This window comes from Loxodonta africana, chromosome 1 (assembly GCF_030014295.1).
Source record: "Loxodonta africana isolate mLoxAfr1 chromosome 1, mLoxAfr1.hap2, whole genome shotgun sequence".
In the NCBI taxonomy this organism is placed as follows: domain Eukaryota; kingdom Metazoa; phylum Chordata; class Mammalia; order Proboscidea; family Elephantidae; genus Loxodonta; species Loxodonta africana.
In genome coordinates, this window is record NC_087342.1 from 100,641,817 (window position 1) to 100,662,974 (window position 21,158).

Sequence of the window (21,158 nt, forward strand, 5' to 3'; positions counted from 1 at the left end):
AAATAATTATTGGGAGAGCTGTAATGCCAAAACAGATTCCGAAAAGAGAACTCAAATAGGAAAACTCACATACTAATTTCTTCATGTGCAGCATGTAAAAAAGTACCTATGAAAATATATTATTTTTCTAAGCAAAAGACACACTGGCTCAAATCCTAACTCCAAAAGAGGGACTTTTTTTTTTTTTTTCTTTTTACTTCTTGGGACTTTTTACTACTCTCTGAATAACACTTGTGACAATTAACCTTAATTTACAGTTCTTCACAGGGAGTCTTTTAATCTTGCTGAAAGAAGTTTAAAAAACATAGTGACAAAAGACAAGTTAAGTCCCAGATACCTGACACACTTATATAGGGCAACATGAAAAGAGATGATTCTCATTCATGTTCTTTCTCTGAGTCTAGGGACATAGGGAAGAGGTATGCTTAGTTAGATGATAAACAGATGATTTTGATTAGTGAGAACCAAAAAGTATTTTTCGTAAGAACTAAGGATGAAGGTGGGGGAGGAGAGGACCCAATGATGGTGAGGGTTTTGAATGAAGAGTTTAAACTGGCTAAGTTCAAAGGAGACTCTGCCAGAACATTCCTTCTCCCTTATTTTGCCTTCTCGACCTCTTGGGTCCTTTAAGACTCAGTTCAAATCAAGGCCTGTTGGTATAATGGTTAAGAGCTCAACTGCTAACCATAAAGTCCAGCAGTTCAAATTCACCAGCTGCTCCTTGGAAACCCCATGGGGCAGTTCTGCTCTGTCCTATGGGGTTCGTTATGAATCAGAACAAACTTGACAGCACCTAACAATGACAACACACTGTTCTCCAAAAGCCCTTAGCTGCTAACCGAAAGGTCAGTGGTCTGAACTCACCAACCACACTCTTCTGGAGAAAGATGTGGCAGCCTGCTTCCGTAAAGAGGTACAGCCTTGGAAACCCTATGGGACAGTTCTACTCTGTCCTGTAGGATCACTATGAGTTGGAATCAGCTCCATGGCAATGAGATGTTGTCCTCCTACACATCCTATATATACCTTTATTATACTACCTATCCTATTTTGCTTTAACAATTTTTAGAAGATTGTCACCCCCATTACATCAGGAAATTCTCAACCAGGTACCTGCAGGTGTTCAATAAGTGTCTGTCGAATGGATGAATGTATGTCTAAAGGACTAAATCCTTTAAGGAATAAAGTGAAGAAGGAAGGCACAAGAAAAAGGATGTTTGAGAAAAAGGAATTTGATGATCAGCTAGGGAAGGTATAATCTAAACTTAATCTTGGACCTAACTGTTTGGGAGGCAACTGTTAGCAGAACCAAATATAGTTCTTGCCTTCCCAGAATGAAAAACAAACGCTGTTTATAATAACAGGTCATTAGACGGCACTGGGTTTAGTGTTATTAACATCGTCTCACGCAAGAGGCTTATTAAAAGACACTAATTTATGTTCTAAAATTATAAAATAAAATAAAGGACAAGGCTGTTCTATTTTCCCATGTCCCAATCCCCCCCACTACATACAAAAGAGCTCAACATCTTATTATCCTTTAAATAAAACAAAAAAGCCTGCATTCAACTGAATAACTAAAGCACAAACAGCCATGTCTCAAAGGTCTTACTGAATATAAAACAAAGAGCGGCTGGATTTTTTCCTCCCTAATAAAAGGATTCTAGGTGAAAATGATAAATAGAAAATTTCTCAAATAAATAAATAAAACACAGCAATTCAAGATGAAGAGATTTTGTGAAGAGATATTCCGTAACATATGTCATATTTTCTTCCAAAGCTGAAGCAAAACCAGTTAAGAACATTAGGTTCACTCTGTAATAATAAAGGCTCAAACGATCTTATGGGGAACTAAAATGCAGGAAAATTCAAAGCTCTATTGACAAAACTGAAAAAACACCTTGATAAAAGATCGCCACACTCCCTTGGAGCATCTCAAAAATGAAAACTTTCCCATCTGCTCATCATCATCATCATTGCTATCCATGCACTTGTAGTCCAGGAGCTACAACCCCCATGGGTAGAACTTGGCCATATCAGCCTTCTCTTACAGCACTCCTGGAGGCTGATCTTCCCACCAAGGCAGCGAGGGCTTTGTCAGGGCTTCATGTCTTCTCCTACCCTAAAGCAGAGCTATTTCCTTATCTCACATCCTGCAAAGGCAATGTGAGACTATAATGTCAACTCTGGGACCACACAGGCCTGGCTGCAAACTTAGCTTATCTATATGGCCTAATTTCCTCATTTATAAAACTAAGCTAGTGGTATTTCTCTCATATGGCTACTGTGAGACTCATGTATGGTGCGATACGGGCCTGGCCCACAGGAGATACTCAAGAAACATTAAACTGTGTCTCTGTCTTTCCTAGCCTCTCGTGGAGTCCTGTGACCCTGTCTCTCTTGATCCTCATTTGTCCTTTTTTCTTCTCCCTGCTTCCTCATGAGTATTTCATGAATCTATCTCCTTTGAGTTTACTCATCTATTTATTTCCAAATTCCAAAGGAAGGCAAAACAAATGCTGATTTATATGAAACTGAATTAAGCACACTACAGAAGCCTACGTATCTGCAATACTTCGCAGACGATGAGTTGAGAGCTAGCTAGCACCTGAACATACATCTACAGGCTTTAGGCATAATTAATCCTCCACATCAGTACAAAGACTTAAACGGCACAAATAGCTTCACATGTTATTTCACAAATCACAGATTTCAGGACCATTTATATTTAAATATGGTTTTACAAAAAAGGCAATTTCAAATTCTCTTTGGCCCCAACAAAACTGTTATAATTTAGTGACACCATGTGGTTGTGCTTTGCTTTGCATTCTTAGTAGAAAATGTTCCTCTGCAGCGAGGACCGCTCTACGCAAGTTCAATCATGATGTCAAAGGTGTTGGTAGAAACACAACTTAGACTAATTATGAACTAAAAAGATGACTTTTTTTTTTTAAGGGAAACTATTCCAGTTTCTTTTACATCTGAATAAAGCCATTTCTTGAACTGTGAAGCCCTCTAAACACAGAAAGTAAAACTCAGCGTAATTCTAGCTACAATTCTAAAGCATCCTAGTGAACTGCTGGATAATGTAAAGGTGTCTACCTTTAAAATAAATATATTAATGGCCAGTCGTTTGGGGTTGGGGGAGGGCTGAACACAAAAGGAAGAAGACACACATGCTTTTATACAACATTCATATGGTAAGGAAGAAATGCTTCCATAAATACCAAAAAACCAAACCCACTGCTTCCATCAACAGCATTGCTTATTTTCTCACCTGTTTTATGGCTTGTAAATCTATGGCACTGTGAGTACTATATTCTAATGAGGATGGGTAAAAAAGAGTACGCTGCAGCTGATGATGCCAGGGATTGGAGAGCAGGGCTGGAATGTATGACAGCAGTAAGAGATTAATGTGCCCTATACCAACAAAGAGTACAGTTTTAGTATTCATCTAATGAGATCTCCTCCAGTAGACCAGCTTCTCCTGAAGAACATTCAGTGCCACACCAAAGAAAGCCTAAATATCTAAAATAATGACCAGAGACTGGCACCCCCTTCATCTCAGCTTAAAAACACTCATCTCCCCTAATTACTCTGTTTAAAATGAACACTCTCCTCGCCCTGACCCCAGTCACTATTACAGCACCATCTTCACAACACTTAAAACCATACCTGATCGTGCTGTTCTTATTTAGTCATTTATTATCCTTTTCTCCCACATTCCAAGAGAGCAGACACTCTGGCGATCTTCTTCAGTGTTTCGTCCTCAGTAGCAAGCACAGTGCCTAGCACAAAGTCAGGGCTGATTTGTTGAATGAGTGAATGATGAGTAAATGAAGAAAAATCTATTTCCTTGGGTAGTCAAGCATACCTAAATTTCTTGTAACTGAAAGCAAAACCATACTAGTAGAGATGTTTATCATCCCTTATGGCCTTTCACGTGACCACTGAGACCAGAAGAAAGGCTAGTAGATGTTCTATAAGACCCTTTCTTTTTTCCACGATACTCATTTGGCACCTGTCATGGATTGAATTATGTCCCCCCAAAAATGTGTGTATTAACTTTGTTAGGCCGTGATTCCCAGTATTCTGTGGTTGTCCTCCATTTTGTGATTTTAATTTTATCGTAACACCACCCTTACTCAGGTCACCTCCCTGACCCAATGTAAAGGGAGTTTCCCTGGGGTGTGGCCTGCACCCCCGTTTATCTCTCAAGAGATAAAAGGCAAGCAAGCAGCAACTTGGGGACCTCATACCACCAAGAAAGCCGCACCAGGAGCAGAGTGCGTCCTTTGGACCTGGCGTCCTTGCACCTGGGAAGCCCCTCATCCGGGGGAAGAGTGTTGACAAGAAATCTTCCTCCAGAGCCAACAGAGAAAGGCTTCCCCTGGAGGTAACAGCTGAATTTGGAATTGTAACCTACTAGACTATGACAGAATAAATTTATCTTTGTTAAAGCCATCCACTTGTGGTATTTCTGTTACAGCAGCACTAGATGGCCATGACCATACCTTACAATTTCTTATTTTAAGAAAATAAGGAAAAGGAGGGAGGGGAACTACAAAAATTAAAGTACTTTCAGAAATATCAATGAAACAGTAGTGTATATGCTAGAACTTAGAATATGATAAATATGGCCATTCATACTAGTGTGGGAAGAAAAGATTAATAGTTGGCCTCAGTCAATTGATTATGCCAACCTGAAAATATACACAAAATATCTGGATAGATTTCATATATATATACACACACACATATATATATAATACACAAATAACAAGTAGCAGAAAAAAATATATGAAAATATAAAATTCTTTAATGTTAGAATGAGGCAGACTTAGCTAAATATGACACCAAACCAGAAATCATAAAAAAAACTGACAGATTTGACTACATTTTTAAAACAGTAAATTTCTATATGGCAAAAAGTAACAATAAAACATTAAAAACTAACAATAACAGTAACAAATTAGATAATACATGACATTCACTATGATTGTTGGCATGATCAGTCTGGTTTTGAAGCATTAACATTATCCTTGCTGCCATTAGATAATGCTCAGTATCTTGGGTTATATATAGTCCACAGGATATATGAAAATTACTGGGAACATAACAAATGAAATGAGATTATTAAGATAATGGGAAATGTTTTGCTTTATCAAAACATTTGCTACGTATGGACTAGCAATATTATATGGCTGCCAAATTACCAGCGCTATGTTGAAACACAGTCAGAATATGACGTATCGATATAAAGTTCTCACAGACCAAAAAAAGAAAATCACCCCAGGACAAAAATATGCGGAGGATAAAAAACAAGCTTTTCATAAATGAGAAACAAATGGCCAGCGTTAAAGATATTCTATCTCACTGATAACCAAAGAAATAAAAACTAAAACGACGATTTTTTACAAATCATAAATCACAACTGGCAAAATGTTGACAACGCCTGTATTGGTGAGGGTTCTGAAGAAGAGGCATTTTTAAGTGTCATGGTACAAACTGGGCACAACCTTTCCAGATGACAAGCATTATCAACATTTAAAATATGTATCACAAAATTTTATAATGAAAATACCATTAAAAAGACATTTCCACCTTGATAATTAAAAATGAAAGGAAAGAAAGAAAGGTGCTCGGCTTTGTAGGAACTGAGTTCCTTCCACCGGTCCCACATTCTAAACTGTCACCCTTCTCAGCCCCCCTTTAGGCCTTTTCTTCAGTAAACCCTGCTCCTCCTAATTCTTTAATCTCTCTGACCAGCCCCTGCAGAAAATACATCTGTCACCTATTCTTCCCTCCCTCAATAGGCATATCCTTGAGTGCTTCCCTTTTAATCCCACTATTTCGCTCCCTCAACCCCCAGGTGTCACACCAAGATCCCTGTGTTTCCAGCTCCCAGGTGTGCACAGGCTCTTAAGTCTATCTCTGCCCATTCGCACCGTTTTCAGTCTTCTCATTTCAGCAACACTATACGGCTGCCAAACTACCAGCACCATGTTGAGACACAGCCAGAAGTTTTTAACAACATCCCCAAGAGCACTCCATATTTACCATTCCTTACTAGTAGCTGTGGAAAGAAGTTGGAGAAAGCTTATCAGATAGCCAAGAAGACAGTTTGAAAATCGGAGAATTCATGAGTGAAGTGAAACTGCCTTTCCTGAGAAAGAGAAGGCTGAGAAGACATAACATGGCTCTGGCTCTGGGGGCTCTGGGGGCACATGAAAAGAATGTACAGAAATTGACAAGTCACGTGTCCTCATCCCCAGTTGGGTGGTGGGGAGCCACTGATCTAAGTTTTTTGGCTACCTAAGGGCAGTCAGCAGTTAACCCACGATGTATTCCTAAAAAGGGTCCAGAAAGACAGAGGAGATCATTCTCCTCCACCCTCATTCACTGTGATGGCTGGAACAATTACTCCGGTTTTGAAGCCTAACATCCTTATTGCCATTAGATAATGCTGACTGGGTTACATATAGTCCACAAAATACATGAAAACGGCTGGAAACTCAAGTGAAATGAGTATGTTATTAAGAAAGAGAATTATTAAGGTAAATTGTTAAATGTTTTAGGCATGTTTTGAATTGATATGTGTAGACTAACAACATGCGACATGCCAAGAAAAAAAGGCTCCCGAGGGAGAGCCCCCATGGCCAAAGAGGATGGCTGGGATGACTATCTCTGAAGGTCAAACACCAGTTGAGAATCTCAGAAATTAGGAAAAATAATAAGAACTACTACTACTTACTGAGCCTCTACTTTGGGCCAGGTGCACAGCTCAGTACTTGTATATATAAAACCAAAACCAAACCCTGTGCCATCGAGTCAATTCCAACTCATCCACCCTATAGGATAGAGTAGAACTGCCCCATAGAGTTTCCAAGGAGCGCCTGGTGGATTTGAACTGCCAACCTTTAGGTTAGCAGCCATAGCACTTAACCACTATGCCACCAGGGTTTCCACTTGTATACACATGCAATGTTATTTAACACTCACAGCAAATACTTCACAAAGGGGGTGTTGTTATTCCTATACTTTACTGGCGTAGAAACGAGGACTCAGAAACAATTTTCTTTCCCAAGATCACAATGCAAACATGAGGAAACCAGGATTTGAGAAGAGTTCTACCTCACACCACAGGCCATGGTTTATCTACTACACAATGCTGACTTACATGCTTAGCCTAGACTCAGAGAGGGAACTGGTTAATGTCACATTCCCCAATTCACAGAGAATTTTTTTGTGAATGTGTTAGATATAATCTTTCATCAATAATGACACTTATATCCTTTAGGATTAACCTCAAAATTCAGTTTCTTAAAGAAAGAAAACAGAGGAAGTAACCTTTGCAATAATATGTAACCATTTACCACTCCAGAGTTTTCCAGCACTTATACGAGTATATAGATAAAAAGTACCAATGAATACACATACATATTAACATTAAATCATTCTCTCTCTTCATTACCCATTCAGCACCTTGACATCCTAAAGTCTGTCCTAATATTTACAGAGTACCTACTGCATACAAGCTCATAACTTGAATACCATGCAAGAATACTAAAAGATAAGAATCCATACTCCTTGCCTCCAGAAGATTATAATTTTAGTATCAGGCAAGGCAAACACAAAAAGGACGCTGAGGAACAAAAGTGACACACGATCGTGCAAATTATCTGACGTAATGCAAACTGAAAGCTTACGTGCTAAGGAAATGAAGAGTTCATATGTGCCTAGTGAAGCTCCTGGAAGGAGTGTATTTAGAATTGCTTAGGTAGTCAATAAATGACTGTGAACATAAGAACCAGCAAGTATAAGGCATGCTAGGATAATCAATACAGACTTCTTAGGTGGTTTTTAAAATGCTATCAAAATTCCAACCTATTACAAAAGGCAGAGTTTATGAAGGCATATAGTAGATAACATAATAAATTAAAGTGGCTATAAATTTTTTTTTAAGTCTCACTAATGTGGATATCAAAACTCCTTCCTTTTATTGTTCATCACTATCTCTAACACTACTTTTGCTCAGTTCTTCTAGACCAGATATGGAAGCTGGCTACACCGAGACAAAAACTAGCATCATGAATACAGCCAGGCTCTATAACACATACAAAGCTGCATCAACAAAGGCAAGGCCAGAAGGAGAGACAAAATAAGAAAGCGGGAAATATAAATAATAATGTCCATTAATAAAGAAAGAGGAAGTATACTTTCTAAAAATCAGACTTCGTGACTACAGACAACCATCTCTCTCCACTCATTGAGCTTTCGGGTCAGTAAAGCACATAGGTCCTGTCATGGCTGGTATTCAGGGATTTGTTCTGGGGGCCACATTCCTATTATTTCAAATTAAATACAAACAGAGAGTCCGTCTGTCCACATCAGACACTTTGGTTGTTATGCTGCTTATTTTTCAATCCACACAACCATAACAACCCGAGTCGATGCAGACTCAATCTCCCCCTCCATGTCAGGGCCCCTGTTGCTCTCACAGTATCGCTAGACAGTGCTGAGTACAGAACCTTCACTCAGTTTCTTGTCTCTCTCATTTTAATCCATTCGAAATTCCTCTGATAAAAGAGCAACTGTCAGACCTAAGACACTTTAGTCCCTCTTTGGGGAAATGAAATTGATTTTCTTCATTTTCGCACAAGAGGATCCCTGGGTAACAATATCGTGTCCAGTCATACCCGTAATTAAAAAATGTAGGCAACATTCTTTACTGTACCAGAGGCTGAAAGGTATTGTGGGGTTTCCTTGCTGGAGATAAGAATTCACCCTTAGGCTGTTAGATCACTCGTGCAACAAGGATAAGGGGGACTTCTGACCAAGAGACTATCCTCATCTGCTCCCCATCAACCACAATGGGAGGTCAGTTAGGGTCACGAGTGAGGATGGGGAGGGGCAGCTAAGGATGGAAAAGGGGCAGGTGAGGGGCCAGCTCCTAGTTCTCCTTGGTTTGTATCTGCCACACCTCTTTCTCTCTCTTCCTGCCACACCTGACTAAATGAACCTGTCACTTTCTATCCTGATCTCTTGACTTTAAGGTAAAGGATATCTGAGGGCATTTCCAGGGGCTCCTGTGAGTTGCTGTTCAGTGAGTAGAATGAGAGTGAAGTCAGAGAAGTCATGTACGGTTGCAGGAATCATAAAGATAGGAGCCAAGTGCCTCTAGGTCTCAAAGGCACAAAACACAAGCAAAAAGGCAAATGCTATCATCCAGGGGGACACTCACACAACAGAATTTCAGAAGCCTTTAACCACTTTTCCCAACTTCCAAATTCATTAAGTTTTATAGGTTTTGCAGAATTTCAGAAAGAAAGTTAAAAAGAATATGAAATATTACAATGGTAGCTTTTCAATGCCTTTTCAAAACAATCTTCTATGGGGCTACAATCCATACCAACAATAAAAACTAAGGTGCTTTGGTTAGAGAGAGGACGTGGGCCTGGAGCCCCACCAGTTTAACCTCCTCCCTTGCCCCAACCCCAACCCCACTTGAAACACCTGTTCTGTCAAACTCCATTTGAAAACTGCTGACCTAGGAAAAGAACACATACCCAGAACATGCATCCAAAATCTCCTGGCTCTGGGGACTACCAGGGAAGTCTCCAGAAACATCTCCCATGGCTTTCACAGGAAGGATACACCCTCTCCCTAACAGTAAATCTGTTATCAATGTATAGCATGGAGTTAAAAAAATACATCCACTGCTCAAGTGTTCCCTGTTTTTTCTTGTTCATTTACATGTCTACTACATAAATACAGTATAAAACGTTTTAGATGAATAGCTCCACAATACACTCCTAAATATTAAGATCCATAATTTCCCATAGCTTCTCAAAATTTTTCAGTTGGCATGTGTTTGGTATGTGATACCCTAAAAAACTCTTCTTCCGTAAGATGGAAAAATACAGTCTGTTTCTCAAAGCCCAAATCTCCTTATGTAAAAATCAAAATAATTTCTTATCTATGAGAACTAACCTGCAGACACGGGCTGGAAAATACAATTTTTGCCAAGAACGACACAGATACTGTGAATGATCGATCACTCTGATCCAATCAAGTTCATCCATGGACACTTCAATGAAGTATGAATAAGACCTTTGAATCAGAAGGAAAAAGGCATAAAAATTACCATATTGAAACAATACAAAGTTATGCTTTAACAAAACCTTAAAAGGTACAAAAAATAAAATTCACTAATTGCATTTTCTATATAACACTCAAATTCTGGTAACAATGAAAGCTGTGTCTTAGTTATCTAGTGCTGCTATAACAGAAACACCACAGGTGGAAGGCTTTAACGAACAGATATTAATTCTATCACAACATAGGAGGCTAGAAGTCTGAATTCAGGACTTCAGTTCCAGGGGAAGGCTTTCTCTGTCAGCTCTAGGGGAAGCTCCCCGTCATCAATCTTCTTGGCTTGGTGGCAACGAAGTCCCTCTCCTTTCTGCCCAATTTTCTCTTTTATACCTCAAAAGAGATTGACTCAAAACACAGCCTAATCCTGTAGTTTGAGTCCTGCTTCATTAACATATCTGCCTCTAATCCTGCCTCATTAACATCATACTCAAATCAAACCCGTTGCTGGCCAAGTCAGTTCAAGGCATAGTAACCTGAGAGGACAGAGTAGAACTGTCCCACAGAGTTCCCAAGGAGTGCCTGGTGGATTTGAACTGCCAACCTTTTGGTTAGCAGCCGTAGCACTTAACCACTACGCCACCAGGGTTTCCATTAACATCACAGAAGTTAGAATCTACAACACATAGGATAATCACATCAGATCACAAAATGGTGGACAACTACATAATACTGGGAATCATGGCCTAGCCAAGTTGACATACACTTTTGGGGAACACAGTAAGATCCATAACAATTTGTCTATACCCCTCTGTTGTAAAATTCACCACAACGTACTGTAATTATCTCTCAGCATGTTCGTTTCCCTTACTATGTCATAAGCTACTTAAGAACAAGGACCATGTCACATTTAATCTTCACATCCTCAGAGCCTAGCATGCGGTTTGGCACCTATCAGGTACACAAAACATTTGTTCCTATGGGCCAAGATGCTTCTCTCATACCACACTGGCAGATTAATAAAGCATGAGAGTGAGGAGAGAAAACAGAGAGCAAACAGTGAGCCTTCTTCCCCTGCCTTCCCTGGCCTGGATGCTCAGCCTTACCCTCTTAGGAGGAAAGTCAACCTGGAATGGTTCCCGATTCCAAGCCACTTATCTCCTGTCCCTCCCAGTCTCCTAACATCCCACACATACATGCAGCCTGCAGGAAAATAAATGATGTGGGTGAAGAGATAACATGTGTTTCTTTTGGGCACAACTTAAAATTTGCCAGCAAATAATCTGGCAGTAATGAAAACAGCCTATCACACTCCTCTAGTCAGCTGCCCTCGACCACTACATGCTGGTCCCATACTGAACAAATCTATATTCCTCTGTCATAACCGAAATTTAAATTTGAGATGCAGTTATTACTTCTACTGTAATAGCAACAGGAACAATCTCAGAAGATTTAGGTGACCATAAATGTCAGCCTGCAACCAACAGTTGTGACCAGAAAAGGTCAGCTTATTTTGTGTCATCCCCTCATTTTCTGCAGTCCCCTCACTCCCATTCATTTTATCACTTAGTCTCAAACTGGTTATAACCTTTTATTGAACCTCTCTGGGTTATCGGTAATGCAGGATATAATTTTACAACACATGTCAGAATCTTTTTGGCTTAAGATTCTGAATTTTTCACCTTTGCTTAGAATGATAGCTTCTGTGAGAAAAGAACATTTATGTGGCAAAGTCAAGTCCTCCATGAACGTAAAGCACATACTAAGACAAAGTGGCCTATAAATATGTAACGCTGTGGAAATGATAACTACTTTCAGTTTTAAACATACCACCCTTTTATTATTTTTAATAACTTCATTATTAATTAAATCAGTGAATATACATAAAGTTTTTAGAACTGTGCCTAGCATATAAATAATAAAAAGTGCTATGTCAGCATTATTATTATATTGTTATTATTAATCAGACTCTCCGAAATGATATATGTAAATAAGCCCCATCTTGCCCAACTGAACATCAACTTATATCCAACAAGATAGAAATTAGGAAATACATTCTTAGAAAGAAACAGGAGAGATAACCTGGGGACCTCAAACAGCCATGCACATGAGAAGTGATGACTCCCATTTCATAACGCTTTCCTCATACTTGGCTCAAATGGCCTTAAGGATCAGGGTGGCAGCCAGTGGTACTAACAGGAGAATGCACTAGCCTATAAGATTTGCAAAATATCATCACTGTTACTATTAAGTCCTTCACACTCAGACCCAGAGAGGCAGGACCTAGGAGGCCCTGCGCACCAGTTTCTGGGTACCCAGAGCTTAGGGTAAAGATAAGCAGCAACGAGAGAGAATTCTTGGATGCACATACTGCTCCATGCTTGTGCCATCATCACTGGACCCTAGAAGCAGCCATGAATAACAGATCACAGTGGCTGGAAGGAGAGCAGAATCCTAAAGCCAATGTTAAACTGGGCGGGTTTCTAGGCTGCAGCCCCCCAAATCTGTTCACAGAATTTATTTTATTTTGAGGATGATATTAAATCCACACACTAAAAGACATTTTTTTCCTTTATCCATAGGATAAAATGCACTTAAAAAGTTATAATATTCAGTAAGGAAATGAGTAAATAAAAAATGGTAACTCACAGGGCAGAATACCAGAAGACCACTGAAAAAGGATAAAATATTCACAATGTATTACTTAAAAAGTGAAGTTACCTTTTTGTACATTTAATCTATTTTGTAAGTATATGTGTGTAGGTTTCTGGAGTGCATGTCTATACATAAAAAAGGCTGGTTAGGCATATACATTACTAATGAGTAGTAAGATTCTAGCAATTCTTATTTTCTTCTTTGTGCTCATCTATATTTTCCATAATAGATTTTGTTAAGAAAAAAATAAAGATGTTATTTTTTAAAGGACTACGCCCTTGAAATCTTCCCCCAAAACTAAAACTTTAAGAGAAATAGCAAAGTGATCACAAAGAAAATAAACCATCGAAATCTAAAAACTAAAGGAGAAAACCTCAAAGTTAGATCAATTCAATCAAACAATGTCAGTGTCTATGCCGTGCTAATGACTCACCGGCTATCTCGGTCCCACAGGAGTATCCGTATGTGATTGATAATGGACGGCTGACCTAACTTAATCTCGATGCCAGAACGAAAGTCATCATCAATTGGGTGCCTGGAAAATCCATGATCCAAATCATAATTTTGAGTATCACCATCTAACAAGGCAGACTTCAGCTCCCCTTTTACAACCTGGGCTCCATACTTCATGGTTGCAATGTTTTCTTCTGGTACTACAATTAAAAAAAATTAGAAACAGAAAAAAAAAAAAAACCTGCAGTGTTAATAATTACTTAGGAAACAAATCTGTTTTAGGGGGGAAAAACTAACTTTCTAGTTGATTCCAGTATCTGCATTTAATCTAAAAATGGCAGAGACACATTTATGGAGATGCGAGATATGGAATGTCTACAGGGGTTAAGATACCATCCAGTCTAAATTAATAATACTATCACAGCCACAAAGTACCCAGGAATAATGTTAGTACTAAGAAAAAGCTAGTAATCCTAGAAAAAAGCATGTATTAGGAGAAACGAATCAGCTCTGCTGAGTGCATTCCAATAGCTTTAATATCTACTGGACAAAAGTAGAAGCCCTGGTGGCACACTTGGAAATCCTGGTGGCGTAGTAGTTAAGTGCTACAGCTCCTAACCGAAAGGTCGGTAGTTCAAATCCACTAGGTGCTCCTTGGAAACTCTATGGGGCAGTTCTACTCTGTCCTATAGGGTCACCATGAGTCCGAATCAACTCGATGGCAATGGGTTTGGTTTTTTTGGTTCTGGTGGTACAGTGGTTAAGAGCTTCGCTGCTAACCAAAAGGTTGGCAGTTTGAATCCGTCAGCCGCTCCGTGGAAACCCTATAGGGCAGTTCTACTCTGTCCTACAGGATCGCTATGAACAGGAATCGACTCAATGGCACAGAGTTTTTGTTTGTTTAGACAAAAACAACATGTAAGATGATCTGTACCTGCCATCTGGACTTAGGACAATGTATAAATGCAAAGCAGATAGGTCAGACATCTGATAAACAGAAATAGAATGGTTCCAATCCAGCACAGCCATTAGTCATATATGGACGTACTAAGTCAATTTATCTAGCTAAAAAACAAGAATGCGTTTGAAAGATGACTTTTTTTTTTTTCAACCTAACTGGAGAATTTTTAAAGGTGAAAATTCAGTCTGTTATCAAAATCACTATTATGGTTATTATTAAGCCCCCCTCCTCTCCAACATTAAAACAGATTTAAAGGTCAATTTTTGCTGGGCCTCTGAAGCCCCCTATGCAATGTTAGCTCATGCTATGGAACTTCCCTCCAGATACTAACATCCCACAACTGATGCTATCCGTGCAGAAACAAGAGGCAGCACAGAGTAGATGTTAAAAGCTTGTGCTTCAGTCAGACTTTAAACAGTGGCTCCCATTTTGACCAGCTATTATCACTTTGGGGAAGTTACCCTCCCTGGGCCCCAATTTCCTCAATAGGGTAATAATATCTCTCAGGTGTTTTGAGGTTTTTTCTTTTTTTTTTTAAGGATTAAATGGTATGATGTTTGTAAAGTACATAGTAAGTTCTAAAAAAAGCCATTATTATTATGAAAAATATATAACAAAGCACACACTAATAGGAGAATTACGTTTACAGGATGTAAATAAATATTGAATTCTCACAGCACATATACATCTTGGCTATGTGATCTGAATAGGAGAAAAGTTTGAGCTATAACTAGGCTTTTAAGGGACGGGTAGTAAACAGTTCATCATCGCAGATTTCTTAGAAAACGTGGGGTTTAAAACAAATTTCAAATGAAGACAGGAAAGCAGCTCCAGAATAGGAGACTATGTAGGCAATACAGGAACAAACAGGAGTTCAGGTAACAAAAGATTGAGGCAACTCATCAAAAAACCCTAGTGGTGTTCAGCTTCTAACCACCAGAAGGCTAGGGGCTAAAGATATGTAGCTTCCCAAGTTCTAAGGAGCCCTGGTAGTGCAGTGGTTAAGCGCTCAGCTGCTAACCAAAAGATTAGCAGTTCGAACCCACTAGCTGCTCCTCAGGAGGAGGATGTGGCACTCCGCTTCCATAAAGATTATAGCCTTGGAAACCTTATGGGGCAGTTCTACCCTGTCCTACAGGCTCACTATAAGTCAGAATCAACTCAACAGCAGTGCGTTCGGTATTATCCATTTCATAGATGCGGAAGTGGAGGCAGAGAATGGTTAGATGGATTTACGTGCCCAAAGTCACACAGCCAGCAAGTACCAGAGCTGAGATTAGAATCCAGGCAGTTTGTCTGCTGGGGCCCTGCTCTAACACAATACTTTGCCACGTTCCTCATCAAGGGTTTTTGATGGGATGACGATATATTTTCCCTCTTCCCAATTCTTTCCCTCTAAGGTTGCCAAAGATGAAGAGGAAAAAAAAATGTTGAACTTAAAGTGAAAGACTTAATTTTGAGACTCAGGCTCTATCACTTACTACTCCTGAGTGGGGCCTCTTAGTCTCTCTGAATGTTTTCTCATCCAAAAATAATAATACTTTGCCCAACCCACCTCACAAAGCTATTATAAAGGTTTTATTGCAAATAATATAAGCTGAAGTACTATATAAGTACAAAGCATTCATTCAGCCACAAAAATTTACTCAGGACTCATTCTGTATCAGGTACTGTGCAAGGCACTAGAAATACTTCAGTGAACTACACAGAGACAGGACCTGCCTTCCTGATGTCTCCAACCTAGACGTGAAGCGCTTTACAAGAAAGCAAACGAACAAAAGCTACTACACAGACTAGTTTAAATCTGTGCTTTTCAGTTAACAATGATGCATAACCACCTGGTGAAAATAAATATTTGTTCCCTTGTTACTGCGTACAAAATGGGGGGACGGGAGCAAAGTCTATTACTGCTCATCACTGCCACCCCATCTCCTCTATTTTGATACCACTAGTCAGGACGAAGCCAAAAGGGAAACATTAGGCTTTCAGACTTAGAAACTGATGCTACCCTTTGATTTTCTCTAAACATTTTTCAACATACAAATAATAAACTAGGCACAAGAGTTTCACATGACTAACTGATGTCTAAAATGGAAATGAAATTTCTACCACAAGTTTGTCTTCTTTTGAAGTTTATTTTAAGAGGACTTGAGAACTTTCCTAATCATTCTTAATATAGATAACATGAGGGTATCTTTCACCAATAAAGCCTACTTCTCTGATAAAAATCACCAGGAGTCCAATCCCCCAAATGTGGAGATTAACCCAATCACCACTTTCTCACCAGCGCCTCCCCCCCTTTTCTCTGTTAGGTTAGATAATTCACTGAAACATCTCATAGACCTCAAAAACTATTAATTAGTTATGTGGTTTATTATGGTAAGAGTATACCTCGACCTGAACAATTGTATTCAGGTGTAAAAAGATATAACTCAAGAGCAAAAGGATATCAGCGTTAGGAAGAGGAACACGACAAGGTTTGGAAGGGTACCCGAAGCTGAGCTTCCATTTTCCCAAGGAGAGCGCATCTTTCCCTTCGCCAACCACACAGCCCTCAAGTAGAAAAGCTCCCAGAACCCCCTTGTTCCAGGCCTTTTATCAGTCAGTTCACGTGCTCATTGTCAGTTGCTAGGTAGGCTCCCTCACCAGGCCGGGGCCCAAGTAATTCTCAGATGCAGTCAATACACCTTAGTTACTTAGGAAATCACCTAAGGTTATTTTTCCAAAAACCAAGGGCAGAGGCCAAATACACTACACCTACAAAGATCACCTCTGTCTTCAAGGACCAAGACAAGTAAACAAAAATGCTTGAAACAATGTGACCAACATGATATTGAGGAAGAACACATTAATAATGATACGATGAAAACAATTTGCTTCATGTATAGTATTTGCATACATTATTTACACACATTATTTCAATTAGTCCTCATAATAACACTAGGAGGCTAGCAGTGTTATTCCTATTTTATAGATCAGAAAATTAAAGCTAAAATTCCTTAATAATTTAACACTAGGTCATACAACTAGTAAGTGGCCAATTCAGGATTATGAAATCAAATTTGCCTAATTCTAAAACCTATGCTTTTTTTTGCCTATGCTAATGAAAAGAAACCTAGATCTGATGAGTTAGGAGAGAAGTCCACGTTAAGGACGCCTATTTAAGATTAATCAGTATTTAAGAGAGTATGTGAAGCCATGGTTGAGAAAGAGATCACTCAGGGAAATGAGTAGCATGAGACAGAATTTAGATGCCCCATAATCCCTCAAACTCAGTAAATGTGAGAACAAGCTCAGCACCATCTCCAAAGAACTGCAATTCATTAATTCTAAGACATGTGTTTTTCCAATTATAACACTTCTGAAATTGGACTATAGACATGATGGTGTGTCATGGTTTAATTGGCAATTTTTTTTTTTTCCTTTCTTAGTGGTACACAAAATAACAGTATCTCTAAGAATTTCTGGCTGCTTAGATTTGATAAAAATACAGCAACTTTCTCCTCAACTTAATCCTCAAATTTAAACCCCTCTAAATCACCAAGATGTAATCATTCCACAATATCCCCTCTATACATCTAGTATTTTCCATTTTCCCTGCCACCACTCTAGTCTGAGGTTGCATCAGCTGTGCACAGATTAAATACCCTCCTAAATGTTCTTCCGGAATCCAGTTGTTCCCTATCCCAATTTGTCAAGTGCAGACCGTGGATCAATCTTTCAAAAACACACTGCGCTCCTGCCACTCCCCTTCTCTAAAATCAGTTCCTCACTGCATATAAGTGAGAGTCCAACCTAGCTTTCAAAGCCTTCCATGATTTGGCCTGAGCTGACCCTTACAGACCTTCTTTGTTCTTAATCATCCTAAGCCTTCTACCTACCACCCATCTGTCAGTTTGTCATGCCGGGATGGCTTACATGTTGCTGTGATGCTGGAAGCCGTACCACAGATATTTCAAATACCGGCAGGATCACCCATGATGGACAGGTTTCAGCAGAGCTTCTAGACTAAGACAAACTAGGAAGAAAAGCCTGGCGATCTACTTCTAAAAATTAGCCAATGAAACCTCTATGGATCCCAACAGAATATTGTCCGATACAGTGCTGGAAAATGAGGCTCTTAGGTTGGAAGGCACTCATAACACACAGTGGCCACAGGCAGGGATGGATTACCCACTAAGCAAGGTATGCACAGGCTTACTTGTGCTTACTTACTTATCTGTAGTACGCAGTTTAACGTGACAAAAAAAAAACGTTCAAACCTATTGCCGTCAAGTCAATTCCAACTCATAGCGACCCTATAGGACAGAGTAGAACTGTCCCACAGAGTTTCCAAGGAGGGCCTGATGGATTCGAACTGCATAGCACTTAACCACTACACCCATGTAAAATTCTGTAGTACAGATTAATAAGTAAACATGATTAAGCCCAGGAAAAAAAAAAAATTTTTTTTTTTTTTTTTCTGTAGATGTGGTGAAAACCATGTGAAATTGTGCATGACAGATTTGTAAGTAAATACAAGTAAGCCCGTGTGTATCTTCCATACTGGTTAATTCACTCCTGGCCACAGCAACGGACAAGTATGCCAATGATCATGAGGACCAGGACCAGGCAACGTTTTGTTTTGTTATACACAGGGTCACCATGAGTCGGAGCCGACTTGACTAGATGGCACTAATAACAACAACAAAGCCTTCTACTCAAGCCCTGATTAAGTTCTTCTATTCATGGTCCCCTAAATATCAGGGCTTTGAACCAGTTAGTTCCAGTTCAAACCCCTGCTGAGAATTTGCATTTCTAACAAGTTCCCAGGTGACATTATTGCTCTTGGTTAGGGACCAACACTGAGAACCACTAGTAGCGCAGTGGTTCTCAAAAGGTATCATACATGAGAATCACCTGGGGACCTTTTTAAACTGTAAATTCTGATTCAGTATATCTGGGGTAGAAATGCAAATTCTCAACCGGAGTTCTAACCTGAAGGAATGGGTTTAAAACCCTGCTAAATACCCTAACCTCTATTAACATTATCAGTCCTGCCATCTGAAATGCACCCCAACCTGATTCCATTCAAATCAAATGTAAAGGCTCACCTCAAGCTTCATAATCTCAATGAAATCATCCCAAGCCACTCCTTCTTATGAAGTTCCATAACACATGCCCATCTTAAACACTGTGTTTTAACTTTTCATGAAGAATGTCTTACTTCCACAATGAAATTAAAAGGATCAAAAGTCAGCAACCATGTTTTGCACTAAAGCAGTATAGCACAGTGGTTAGTTACACAGCCTCTGGAGCCAAACTACATGGGTTGACTCTCAGCTCCACATCTTTCTGTGTGACCTTAGGCAAGTTACTTAACCTCCCTATGCTTCAATTTCCTCTTTTGTAAATGGTGCCTACATTAGTACCTACCTCAGAGGGTTGTTATGAGGATTAAATGAGCATGCAGATCTATGCCTGACACATAATAAAGCACATTATAAGTGTTAATTACTACTACTTTCATTAATAAGAAAATTACCACATGTGTCTGAAATGCTATATAAGTATTAGCTATTTTTTTTTTTTTAGAATCTCCATGTTCATGGTACCTAAAATAAGAAGTACATAGCACTTCCGGCCAACATAGTACCATAGACAGAAAGCCACACCGTCCTCTACAGCAGAGACCCAAAAAACATTATAAGTGTTAATTACTACTATTTTCATTAATAAGAATATTACCACATGTGTCTGAAATGCTATATAAGTATTAGCTATTTTTTTTTTAGAATCTTCATGTTCATGGTACCTAAAATAAGAAGTACATAGCACTTCCGGCCAACATAGTACCATAGACAGAAAGCCACACCGTCCTCTACAGCAGAGACCCAAAATTGACAGTTCCACAATAATAGGAGGAGATTTGAACACACCACTCTCAGTAAAGGATAGAATATCTAGAAAGAAACTCAACAAAGATACAGAAGACCTAAAGAGCACAATAAGCCAACCTGACCTCATAGACACATACAGAACACCCAACAGCTGCAAAGTACACATTCTTTTCCAAAGCACACAGAACAATCTCCAGAATAGATTACATCTTAGGCCACAGAGGAACCCTCCACAAAATCCAAAACACTGAGATAATACAAAGTATCTTCTCTGACCACAATGCCATCAAAGTACAAATTAACAACAGGAAGAGTAAGGCAAATAAATCAATTACATGGAAAGTGAGTAACACCCTGCTTAAAAACCACTGGGTAATACAAGAAATCAAAGATGGAATAAAAAAGTTTCTAAAATCAAACAAGAATGAAAACACATCATACCAAAATCTTTGGAACACACCAAAGGCAGTCTTCAGAGGTCAATTTATAGCACTAGATGAACACATCAAAAAAGAACAAAGAGACAAAATTGAAACATTAGTTACACAACTTGAACAAATAGAGAACAGCAAAAGCAGCCCACAGCCACCATAAGAAAGGAAGTAATAAAGATCAGAGCAGAAATAAATGAAATACAGAACAGAAAAACAGAAAGAATCAACAAAACCAAAAGACAGTTCTTTGAAAGGCTCAGTAAAATCGACAAACCACTAGCGAAATTGACAAAAGAAAAACAAGACAGAATGCAAATAACCCAAATAAGAAATGAAATGGGGGACATCACAGCAGACCCAACTGAAATAAAAAGGATCACAACAGAGTATTATGAAAAACTATACTCCAACAAATTTGAAAACCTAGAAGAAATGGACAAATTCCTAGAGACACACTACCTACCCAAACTAACAAAAAATGACATTGAAAATCTGAACAGACCTATAACAAGAGAAGAGATTGAAAAGGTAATTAAAAAAGAAAAAAAAACTCCCAGCCAAAAAAAGGCCCTGGCCCAGATGGCTTCACTGGAGAATTCTACCAAACATTCAGAGAAAAGCTTACTCAAAGTATTTCAGAACAAGGAAAAGGAAGCGATACTTCTGAATTCATTCTATGAA

The 21,158-nt window shown here is 39.0% G+C and overlaps 1 protein-coding gene across 6 annotated transcripts in view; it reads right to left on the reverse strand.

Annotated features, from left to right (window-relative positions):
* BTBD9 (BTB domain containing 9) overlaps positions 1–21,158 on the reverse strand; it is a 461,023-nt gene that overhangs the window by 378,168 nt on the left and 61,697 nt on the right. For all 6 annotated transcript variants that reach the window (XM_064285457.1, XM_023546092.2, XM_010587947.3 and 3 more), the window contains exons 5-6: positions 13,184–13,403; positions 9,994–10,113 (exon numbers count right to left, since the gene is read on the reverse strand). In XM_064285457.1, the coding sequence (XP_064141527.1) occupies positions 9,994–10,113; positions 13,184–13,403 (340 nt within the window). The remainder of the gene's footprint in view (positions 1–9,993; positions 10,114–13,183; positions 13,404–21,158) is intronic.